The 12,534-nt window shown below is 38.4% G+C and overlaps 1 protein-coding gene across 2 annotated transcripts in view; it reads left to right on the top strand.

Moving 5' to 3' along the window:
- Positions 1 to 12,534, top strand: part of HGL1 (heteroglycan glucosidase 1) — a 103,817-nt gene that overhangs the window by 86,007 nt on the left and 5,276 nt on the right. For both annotated transcript variants that reach the window (XM_089139392.1, XM_089139391.1), the window contains exons 17-20: positions 15 to 208; positions 296 to 404; positions 5,396 to 5,551; positions 7,934 to 8,036. In XM_089139392.1, coding sequence (XP_088995518.1) covers positions 15 to 208; positions 296 to 404; positions 5,396 to 5,551; positions 7,934 to 8,036 — 562 coding nt within the window. The remainder of the gene's footprint in view (positions 1 to 14; positions 209 to 295; positions 405 to 5,395; positions 5,552 to 7,933; positions 8,037 to 12,534) is intronic.

The following is a 12,534-nucleotide window of genomic DNA, read 5'->3' as shown; positions in this document are numbered from 1 at the left end:
TGTTGCTCTTGCAGGCAAAGCTGAAGGGATTCTCTTTGAGGATGACGGTGATGGTTATGAATTCAGGAGAGGGGTATACCTATTGACATATTATATTGCAGAACTTCAATCTTCAGTTGTTACTGTTAAAGTTTCTAGAACTGAAGGATCATGGAAGAGGCCAAAACGTCGTCTGCATGTACAATTATTGCTAGGTGGAGGTGCAAAGGTATCTTCTTTCTGTTAAGGTTTCTAACTTGACTTGAGGTCTCTCTGAAAGTTTGTTTTAATCTAAAATCATTCTTTTATTTGGCAGCTTGATGCATGGGGCACTGATGGAGAGGTAGTACAAATTACTATTCCTTCAGAATCTGATGTGTCTCACCTAATGTCCACAAGTGAGGAATTATACCGAGATTGTATGGGTAATGCCATTCCCCACAAGAATCCCCCAGTTTAAAGTTTTACTATTTATTTTTGAAACTCAAGTTTAATTAGTTTCGTGGAATATGTTCCTGTTACAGAATTTGTCTTGTAATTGGTACCATTTTAGCATATTAAAGTCCATGGTTGCTGCTGTTAGGAAAAGATCCTCCTCGATCTTATTCTCCTTCCCCCTTACATAACCCCCCTTCCCTTCCCTCTTCGTTCGTCCCTCTTCACTGTCAAAAAAAATGTCATATCACGTTTTAAATGGATGGCCCTTTAGAGTTGGAATGGTTACTTCTATTTTTCTTCTTTTACTAGAACCTTCATAGTTATTAAACTTTGTATCATGTCTTGTTGGATTCTATTAGGAGTCTAATAAGAGTTTGTATAGGAGTTAAATTAGAGTTTGCATTCATGTAAACTTCTATTCCTTGTAATAGTCTACTTTCCACTTAATTATAAATAGAGGGCTTGAGATCATGGATCAATAAGCCATTCTGCCAAACATTGTATTTCGACATGGCATCAGAGCCTAAATTCAATTTGGGAAGCGACCTACCTTCTTCTTCTTCTGATTTTTTTTCAAACCCATCGCCAATCTTCAGTTCTAGGCAGTTTTTCAGTACCATCTTGGTCGCCAACTAAAAAAAAAAAAAAAAAAAAAAAAAAAAAGAAAAGAAAGAAAGAAAGAAAGAAGAAGACGATTATGTTCCGTCTCGATTCAATGAATAAGAACAGAAAACAGAGGAAAGAAGAAGAGAAGAAGAGAAGAAGAAATCAACAACTTCCGCTGCTTCTGCAACAACTTCAACTTCAGCTCTGCAATTTTTTCATCCGATTCTTCATCCGAAGCTGCGATTCGAGGCTTGGTTAGTCATCCGAAACCTTCGATTGGGGTTCACTATTAAGGTTCTTCGACTGGGGCTGTTCTCCTTAAGCTTTTGAAAGACCATAACGGATCTGTTATGGTTTGAATTTGATTTTTGAATTCAAGTTTTGAGTTATTTTGGTAAATTTGCTTTACAGGGACTTATATGTAAATTTGTATAAGTTCTGAGATTTATTTGCAAATTCCGTTTTTTCAAGGACATATTTGTCATTACTGGAAAAAAAAAAAAAAAAAAAAAAAAAGAGAGAGGTAGATCTGTTTGGGTTGTTTGGCTATTGCATTCTGCGACATTTCAGTTACTTCGAAAGGTTGAAGACTGAAGAACTACAGATAATTTTGTCAACATGACAACTATTGACGGTACAACCTCGACCACTGCTTCCTCTACTACCCATACCAACTCTTACCTTGCTATATCAGGTAAAACTTTTACAAGCTTTCAAGCTTCTTCAGTTTCTACTCCTTGGATCATTGATACAGGAGCCACAGATCATATGACAGGTTTATCCTCTTCTTTCTTACAATATTCTCCAACTTCGGAAAGGATAAAGTTCGAATCGTGATGGCTCATATTCTTCATTATTCTGGAAAAGGAACCATTCAGCATTCTCCATCACTTTCTTTCTCTAAAGTTTTACATGTTCCCTCTTTCTCTAGTAACTTGCTCTCTATCAGTAGTCTTACACATGACTTGAATTGTAAAGTGACTTTTTTCCCATCTTATTGTGTCCTTCAGGATCTGGTCACAGGGAAGGAGATTGGACGTGGTAAACTAGACAATGGACTTTATTTGCTTGAGCCGATTGGAGAATCTGCGTAAGTGACTACATCTTCTAATCCAGTCCATTCGGTAAAATTAGACCTTTATCAGTGGCACCGTAGGCTAGGTCACCCCCCTCTAGGAACTCTTAAGAAAATATTTCCTGATTTGGTTTCTTCTTATAATGAGGATAATTTTTTTCAAGCCTGCATTTTTGCAAAGCAGACTCGTTCTACTTATTTACCTTCTCTTCATAACAAAAGACCTATTCCTTTTATGCTAATTCATACTGATGTGTGGGGTCCCTGCCGACGTGTATCTATTACTGGCCATAGGTACTTTGTTACTTTTATTGATTGCCACTCTCGTTCTACATGGATTTATCTTTTAAAACAAAAAAATGAGGTTTTCCGATGTTTTCATGATTTTCATAATATGATTAAAACTCGCTCAATGCCACTGTAAAGATCCTTCGCAGTGACAATGGCACTGAGTATATTGATGGTGAATTTCAAAGATATCTCTCTGACTCTGGCATAATACATCAGACCAGTTGCTTTGATACGGCTGCCCAAAATGGGATGGCCGAAAGGAAGAATCGGCATCTCTTAGAGATAGCCCGTTCCATTATGATTGCTATGAATGTACCTGACCAGTACTGGAGTGATGCTATACTCACCGCTTCTTACCTTCGAATAGGATGCCCGTAGGATACTTGGTTTTAAATGTCCTAATGAGATTCTTCAGGGAGCCTCTTCTTTTGTTATTCCCCCAAAGGTTTTTGGATGTGTGTGCTATGCCAGAATCACAGCCCACCAGAGTAAGTTGGCTCCCCGTGGCTTACGTTGCATATTTTTGGGGTATTCTGCTACTCAAAAAGGGTACAAATGTTATCATCCTCCCTCTAGGAAAACCATTGTATCCATGGATGTAATTTTTCATGAGTTTTGCCCTTACTATACACCTCTCCAGGGGGAGAGTCCTAGAGGAGAGGTGTTCTTTCCAACTCTAGATCTTCCTATCATAGACCAACACAACTTTAGAGTCCCAGAAGAGTTTCCCGACCGGGGGAGACTTCGGTCGAGATAATTGAGGACTCTAATCCACCCCCTTCGTTTTCCGAACCATGTGAAGAACCTAGCTGAGGGGAGACCACTCTCGTGAGACACACCGTTGGGGTCTTTCAAAACCAAATTGACCGGAATAAGGAGGTGAAGACTTATCGGAGGAAGAAATACAACCGGCTAAAGCAAGCAAGTGGAGAAAGGTGATACATTACCACTTGAGTCTCTCCCCGTCCGGAATCGATTCTCTACTGAAGTATCTTCTTCCAATCTTCCTATGCTGTTAGGAAAGGGGGGGATCTTGTACTCAACATCCCATAGCTAAATATGTTTCTTATAACTCTTTGTCTGACTCCTACCATGCTTTTATATCCTCTCTGTCATCTGTATCTGTTCCTAAAAGTTGGCAGGAAGCCTATGCTAATAAGAAATGGAAGGAAGCTATGGTAGAGGAAATGCAGGCAATGAAGAAAAATGACACTTGGGAGCTGATTACACTTCTTCCAGGAAAAAAACCAGTGGGCTGCAAATGGGTATTTGTGGTTAAACAAAATATGGATGGATCACCAACAAGTTGAAAGCTAGACTAGTTGCAAAGGGGTTTACCCAGACCTATTGGGATTGATTATCAAGAGACCTTTGCCCCTGTTGCGAAACTAAATACTGTCAGAGTTCTGTTGTCTGTAGCTGTGAACAAACACTGGAACTTGCACCAACTAGACGTAAAGAATGCCTTCTTACATGGGGAGTTAGCAGAAGAGGTCTATATGGAAATCCCACATGGTTTTTCCGATGACAATACTGCAGGGAAAGTCTGTCGGTTGAAGAGGTCAATATATGAGTTAAAACAGTCTCCTAGATGCTGGTTTGGACGCCTTTAGAAGGCAATGACTTCTATTGGGTACAAGCAAAGCAATGCTGATCATACACTATTTGTCAAGAACTCAGGTACTAACATCACACTTCTCATTGTTTATGTAGACGATATTGTCATCACAGGGAATGATGGTGAAGAAATTCAAAAGTTAAAAGACTTTCTTGGCAAAGAGTTTGAAATTAAAGATCTAGGGAAGTTACAGTATTTCTTAGGGATTGAGGTGGCTCGATCAAATAAAGGTATATTCCTATCCCAAAGAAAGTATGTCCTAGATCTATTATCAGAAGTGGGAATGTTGGGGTGTAAACCAGTTGATACCCCTATTGAAGCAGGGGCTAAACTTAAAGAAAAAGAGGGAGAACCAGTGGACAAAGGAAGATACCAAAGGCTGGTAGGGAAGCTTATTTACTTGTCCCACACCAGGCCAGACATCGCTTATGCTGTAGGGATAGTGAGCCAATTCATGCATGATCCATATTTAGCTCATATGAAGGATGTTACCAAAATACTACAGTATTTGAAGGGAACTCCTGGAAAAGGAATACTTCTATCACCCACCGATAATCTAAAAGTAGAAGCATACACTAATGCAGACTGGGCTGGATCTCCAGACAGGAAGTCAATTTCAGGTTACTGTACCTTTGTTGGAGGTAATCTAGTTACTTGGAGAAGTAAGAAACAGAATGTGGTAGCTTTATCTAGTACCGAAGCTGAATATAGAGCTATGGTTCGTGGAGTTTGTGAGCTACTATGGTTAAAAGGCTTGCTGCAAGATATTGGAGTCCAAGTTCCAAACCCTATGATGTTATATTGTGACAACAAGTCTGCTATTAGTATTGCTAATAATCTAGTGCAACATGATCGAACTAAGCACATTGAAATTGACAGGTTTTTTGTCAAAGGAAAGTTGGAATAAGGGCTTATCTGCATGCCTTTTGTAAGATCTGGAGACCAAGTAGCAGATGTTTTTACTAAGGGTTTGAAAGAAAAAGATTTCCTTCCTATTGTAGGCAAGTTGGGCATGACTAATATCTATGCCTCAACTTGAGGGGGAGTGTTGGATTCTATTAGGAGTCTAATAAGAGTTTGTATAGGAGTTAAATTAGAGTTTGCATTCATGTAAACTTCTATTCCTTGTAATAGTCTACTTTCCACTTAATTATAAATAGAGGGCTTGAGATCATGGATCAATAAGCCATTCTGCCAAACATTGTATTTCAACATGTCTGTTTTTTTTAATGTTAAATTCACCTTTCTCTCTCTGTATCTCTCTCTAACAGCATTTTTGGATGGTTCCTATGTATAAGTTTACTCAAAAATTTTATATGAAAACTAGTGTCATCATTGTTGTTTTTATGTTCCCTGATTGTCTGAAATCTAAAATGTGCTCAATACAGAAAACAAAAAGGGTATTCCTGGTGAAGAACAGGTTTCAGAACAGAAGGAATTCGACCTTTCAAGAGCACCTATTGAACTGAAAGGTGGTGATTGGATTCTTAAATTAGTTCCGTGGATCGGTGGTAGAATGATCTCCATGCTGAACTTTCCTTCTGGTAAACCTCATTGCATTTACTTTTCCTCATCATTTGGGAATTTTAACGAATTGCTTTCCTGGCTCTTTGGCTAGTGCATCTTCCTGTATGCCTTCAGAAGATGAAGTTAGCCTTGTTAGGTTGAATCGTTCATAACTAATCCAGTTGATTTTTGAATTTCTGTAATTCCATAATGTATTACTTGTTGAGATCAACCATAAATATTTAACTATTGTATGTTATTTTATTTATGCTCTTTTCTTTCAACTAAACTTTTGGATTTGTTGTAGATGCATCACTTGGTTATTGGTTAGGCTTGGAAATGCATCAGGATTAGTTGAACATTTGCTTCTCATTGGTGTTTGAATCTCAGTCTAACTGAACCTATGATCAAAATCAGTATCTACCAGTACCTGCACCACGTCACGAGGGAGAACTCAGGCAGGAAGATGTGAACTTCACCTTGCCTGACCTGCTACCAACAGCCTTGCATTCCAGACCCCTCTCCCACTGCTTCTTGACCCAAGCATGGAGCTCATTTTTGGGACCTGCCCTTTCCTCTGCTAGAGAGGACCACCCTCTCCACGTTGTTCCCCCTTCCCTGGTTGGTGACAATCTTGTTGATTTCTGTCCGTCAGTACTGCTCGATGTTGAAATCTCAGAACAGAAGAACTGCTTAGTTGGTCACATCTTTGAGACAGACCTCCCTTCAGTATTGGAAGGATTCCCTCTCGAAGCAATGGGTAACCCTTGGTATCATGGACACTTCCGCCTTGACAGTGATCTATTCATCTTTCAATTCTACCTTCATTTCACCTATTTCTAGGATGCCCCGAGCTCCAGTAATTCTTATGTTGTTTCCTATCAATGGTCATCCTTCAAAACCATCCTCTAGTACTACCTTTTGTAATGCCTCCAAACTGGACTAGTGATCTAGTAGTAATGGTTGTCAACAATCCACAAGATCAATTGGTAATAGATATGAACCAAAACTGAACCATAATTCATATCCCCAATTAATCCACAATAGTACCATCAAATGACACAGTGAAAGTCTGAGGGGTGTAAATAATCATAATCAACATCAGGTTATATTGATGTGATATCAGAGAAGAAAATCTACCAGAGATGAGAGAGAATAGAGAGGATGAAGAAGAGAGAAATCGTGTGTTCTATCCTTCCCTTGTAATACTTTGTGTATAATGTAAGTTACAGCCCTATATTATTTAGGAAAGTAAATATTGATGAGCATTACAATAGAAAATAAACATAACAAATAGATCAAGATCTTCACACTCCAACTCTGACTTGCGCACTAAGTAACTTGCGGCTTTGACATGACAAAAAATCCATTATATGAAGTGCTAGTGACACCACATCTAAAAGTTAAGTAAATCCCCATTACATTCAAATCTTCGAATCTCAAAATAAACAAATAATATAAGTTCCACTCCCAATCCTTTGCTCTCCTCTCTTTATTTAGACACAAATGGCTCACACCGTCTTCTTCCTTTCACTTCTTCAAAATCAGGAAAAAATAAAAAAAAAAACTTCTATTCCACCAAAAAAAAAAAAAAAAGAAGCAAACCTCCTCCTTCTCTTCTTCCTTTTTCTTTTAACTTTTCTGGTGATGTCCTAAAGGATCAACCAGGAGCCACTTCCTCCGGGATCTTGATCAGAACAAATTTTTGGGACAAGAAAGGTAAGTTCGGTTCAGTTAGGGCTTATGGTGAGGGTTTTGTGATGTGGGGTCTAGGGAGACTTCTATGGTGGAAGTTGAGAATGACCTTTGGCGCAGCAATGCCCATTAATCTCATATGGGAGGGTTAGGTTTGTGATGCAAGACAGCCCCCTAGGGTTGCTATGCAGCACCTAGGACTGCTGCCCAGCAGCTTATTTAAAGTTTTGTATCAGCTCTTTGTGTGGTTGATAAAACCAGTGTTACTCTCTGCTTAAAATAACATGAGGTTCTTTATTAATTCAGTCAGTCCTTGTGCAGATTTTATTATAAAGACCTAGCAGTATTAAAAGTCAGAATAAGGCTGGGGATTCAAACAGAATAGGAAATCCAGCTCATAGTTTGTATGAATAGACCCCTTCACTTGATGAGGAGAGATCAGATTTGGATTACTGAATATAAAGCTTCCATTGAGCATTCCTCGTGTGTTAAACTCTGGTAAAGCCCATGGAAAATTCTCCTTCACAGGAAAAAAGGGTTATCTATTCCATCTTTATGCATAGAAATATCAGAGCAAAATTTTAGAAAGTTTTTTTCCCGCTGTTCTGATAACTGTACTTAAATGCTTGGAATCAAAGATATCCAATAGAAGAAAGAGGTGGTGGATCTTGTTGTTATCATATTTGATTTGGCTTCTGCTTACTAGAATTGGATGCTTTTTGTAGGAACTCAATGGCTTCATAGTAGGGTGGAAATGGATGGGTATGAAGAATACAGTGGCACTGAGTACCGCTCTCCTGGATGTTCTGAAGAGTACACTGTCATTGGGTGAGATAACCTCGTTCTTTCACGTTTTATTCTTTCGATATTTGGACGTTGACATTTACCGAAGAGACAGTGAAAATATCTGTATAAAAGGTGCTATTACACAACCTTGCATAAAAGGCACAAAATAAGGCTTCTACCCTACAAAGGGAAGGCCTAACCCTATCCTTAACCTATTATATAACTTAAATTGACTATGAAACTAAAACAAACTCAAAATGAAAGTCCAATCTACTAATTAGTCATGTGCTAGTCACATAATGACTTAAAATGAACCACATATAACCATGGTTTGAAATTTCATCTCATCTTGGTGTCTCGACCATACCAAAATCCTGGTTGAAATTTCAGTGAAACATGGTACAATTGGTTGCATGTTTCGGTGGGTTTTAGGTTTTTTTTTGGTCTGGTTTTGGTTTACAGCTTAATTTGAGCCAATAAACACAATGGCAACATTATTTTTTACTAAAACCTAACACACTAGTCTTCTTGATTCACACATGTCCAACTGTGTACGGACGAATCTGGGTCGCATATTTTCACAAATCTAAACACGGATATACAAGAAAACTTTGAAACTTTCATTAAAACGCGAGAACAAATATTGAAGTAGTCAAATCTCTCAATTACAAATTAGAATCCTGAAATTTCACTGTAATATCAAAATTTCGTCGAAATTTAGTACATTGCAACTATTTAAATTTACCTATAAAGTTTAAAGTATATTAGGTTAGCTATTCTTGGACTCAACCTAATTACTCAATTGTTTGGCCCATTAATTTTTCCAAAGTCAACCCATGTAATGAAGACCCAACACATACATATGTCAATCTAGGTTGGTCCCAAGGAAAAGTAGCCCAAGTTGGGATGGATTTGCATCAAAGGCCCATTACATAGGTAACAAACTCTGGACTATTTCCTGTGAAAAGAAGCCCATATGGGTTATGAATCTGCATCACTCTACCCTATAGTTGGTTGGTTGTAAATTTTGGATATGATATCTCCATCTCATTTTGCAGTAGAAACTAGAAACTCCCATAAATGTGATGATGATTTATCACAGTACCATATAAAATCCTGAGACTTGAGCCTTATCTCTAGTGTCCGCCAGAAGTTTTTTGCAAGTCCTAATCTTCTCAGCCTGGCAGTGCAAAGTTTTGAGCATTTTCAGACTTTTATATCATGATCTCACAGATATTAAGTAGCAATCATAGTTGTCAAGGTGTCGCTTAAGCAACACTCGAGTGTCCGGGCAGTCTCAGCCATGGCAAAGCGACTGTCACTTATTTTGAAACCAATAAACTGGTTGCTTTGTCACCCAAGGCGTTGCCTAGGCTTCCATGCGGGCACCTTGGACGCCTTGGTCACCAAGGCAACCGCTTTATTGGTTTATATTTTTTAAGATCTTTTTATTTTTACAAAAAAGATACCAAATCAATGGTATGGAATATAATTGCATTTGATTCTAATCTAAAGGTTTTTATGGATTAGTTTACACATTGATTACAGGACTATGATACATGGAATCAAATGAAAGTAAAATAGGGTTAAAAAAAACAAAACTGAAAAAGATACATGGAATCAAATGAAAGTAAAATAGGGTGACAAAAAACAAAACTGAAACTCTTCCTCATGAATTCACGAAACTGAACCCTAACCTAAATCGCAAAAGTCTTCTTCCTCACGGAACTCCATTGGTTGTTAAACTTTGATGTTTGATTTGTGACTTTGATGTGGTCATGTTTGAAGTTAATGACTATGTTCATTTTTCAATGTTATATACTGATAATATGAATGAACTTTTCATTAAGTTTGCAAAATGTTTCATACTTAAATGCTAGGAATTTTATGTAACTTTTGATATTTGGATCAAATATCAAAAAGTTAACACTAGAATGCCTTGACTGCCTAAATATTAACAGCAGAACACTTTGACCGCTTAGTCGTTGCTTGCACCTTGGTGCCTTGGAAACCCTCCATCACCTTGGTTGCTTTGTCGCTTTGACAACCTTGGTAGCAATGTTTTAAGAACTTCTCATTGTCAAAAGTTCACACCCAAATTCACTACATTCTGTAATCTGATTGATAAATTGTAGTTTTTTTACATAACTTCTTGTTCTTGAGCAGTTAACATTTCCAACCATAATAATTAGAAGCCAAGATCGTACTCTTCTTTTTTTTTTTTTTTCACTTGATAAGTGAGTTTTTTATTAAAGAGGGAAAGAACAAGGAAGGCATTCTCTGAGAACCCTTTAGTAAAAGGGGTTAGGGGAATTTAGACAAGGAGGGCATTCCCTACTAAACAGTATCCCAAATATGAAAGCAAGCTAATTACAATATATAAACATGTGCTTCTGCATCCTTCTGAATCAGGTCATCGAGCTCTTTAGGGAACTCTATTGGATCCCACCATACTTGTGGTTCCCTTGGCTGAACCATAGTTATCAAGGCATTGCCTAGGCATCCAGCTTGATTTGTAGGAGCCTAGGTAGTTACTGCCTTACTGTAGGGTGCCTCACACATTAATTGGTGTAGGACCAGGTTATGCCACGTACTTATGCCAAATATTATTTGAATAAATATTTTTACTTAAGATATTATTCATAGATAGGAAAGTATTCCCTATTTGAAGCCAATAATAATTCCAAAAGAATAACATGTCAATCCCCAATTATTATGTACTTACGTTAAAAAGGATGAGGGAAGAGGGATGTACACTTGGACTGCCATAACTGCCCCAAACCACCTTGGCAGGTGCTTTACCCCCTAAGCGCTTTGATACCCAAAAATGCCTTGGATTGCCTTGACGCCATGACAACTATGGGCTGAACCCCTATCATATAATCTACTGTCTGGTTCTGTTCACTCCACATATGCCTAGACTCCTTTTTTAGCACAGATCCCTCTTGCAATATTCTCCCTTTTGTAGCTTTACACTTCCAAGGCCCTTGGATAGTCCATTAAGAATATATATTGCCAGTTTAGAATTGGATCTGATGAAGACCTCCAGATACGCTTCCTGAGTGCAAATTTTGATCCCCAGTTACATTGCCAAGACAAATAGCTCCTTCATTCTACCTATGTATGTCATAATTGGACCGCCTAAATTATTCCTGATAATGAGATAATGTTTTTAGGTGGCTTAAACCAGAAACAGGCCTTGGCTATCCTACTTTTCCAAACTACTTGGACACTCCACTTCTCAGTTATATATATAGCTTGGGCAGTCCTCTCACTGGTAATCCACGTTGCAGAACATTTTACCTTCACATCATCCATAATGTCTGCTACTAATGGCTCCTTGTCCCTGTTTTGTCCCTGAAGATCCAATAATTTCTTTCTGACTAAAGATGCTGAATATTTGCAAAAAATGCCAACTTCAGAAAAGTCCTATTCTCTCCTTTGCCTCACCCAAACAACAGTTCCATTTATCTTTAGCATTGCCCTCCTTTCATTTGTTAACGTTTTGAATATACATCTCCACTCTTAAGGAACCAAAATTACACCGAAACAAAGGTAGTCTCTACTTTCAAGCCCTGCCCAGAGAAAAGCAACAGTTTGGTTTCGCCAAGATATTTCTTCTCATTAAATTGTCTATAGTTGGCAAGGCATCTCTAAAAAATCTCCAAGCTGTATAGGAATGACTATGGATATTATCCTAAACCATACCATCTTCCACGAATCAACCTCCTGTGCTTTCTGACGAGTGACATCCCAGGCTGATTTGGTGGTAACATCCCTATGGCAGTCTGTTCTAAACTACCATGCCCGCCTTGGTATGATCAAGCCTTTCCACTAGTGATAGGTCTCTCCGTACTACCACCAGATTTGTTTATAGCCCCTGTATAGCTTCTCTAGCTTCTGTCAATGAGAAATTCATCCTCCATCTCCATACTCTGAGACCTCACATCTATCCTGATTGTGTTCCCAGATCTTTCATCAGAACACCTTTTAGAGGGCCAATTATCTAGCCACACATGAGTCCCTTTGCATCTCCAATTGCATATGCTGTATAAGAGGTTCCGCCTTATCATTGTACTTCAAACCTTTCTCTAGACTCATTAGTAGTTAATAATTGGTTTAACAGGCCATTTGGAATTCTTATTTAAGGTATCTATTATACACCCAATGTACCCATGTGCTCTCTTTTTCTTGGAAGCAATCCACCATAGCTGTCTTAGGATGTCTATCATGTTCAAGTCTTTTATGCAACGAATACTTAATTCTACTCGCTCCTTTGGTATGCAAACGGCATCCCATGATAGAATTGCATCTTCCTTTCCAGAGAGGGTACTATTGATAGGAAATATGAGAAGATGGAGTCCAGTTTCCTTATTACGTTTCCAGGCAGCCCCAAAACTCCAGACTTGTGGCAGCCTTAGCACTCTGTAAACCAGCTGCAACCTTCTTGTATATGACATAAATCTGGCTTTCTACTCTTTTAGTCTCCTCACCTTGTTGAGGATGGCTCCACAATCTGCTCCTGATATTTTTCCTGAAA

This window comes from Hakea prostrata, chromosome 11 (assembly GCF_041222555.1).
Source record: "Hakea prostrata isolate BN-2017 chromosome 11, UWA_Hpros_2, whole genome shotgun sequence".
Lineage (NCBI taxonomy): Eukaryota > Viridiplantae > Streptophyta > Magnoliopsida > Proteales > Proteaceae > Hakea > Hakea prostrata.
Note: the sequence above shows the minus strand (reverse complement) of the source record. Positions and strands in the feature narration are given on the sequence as shown.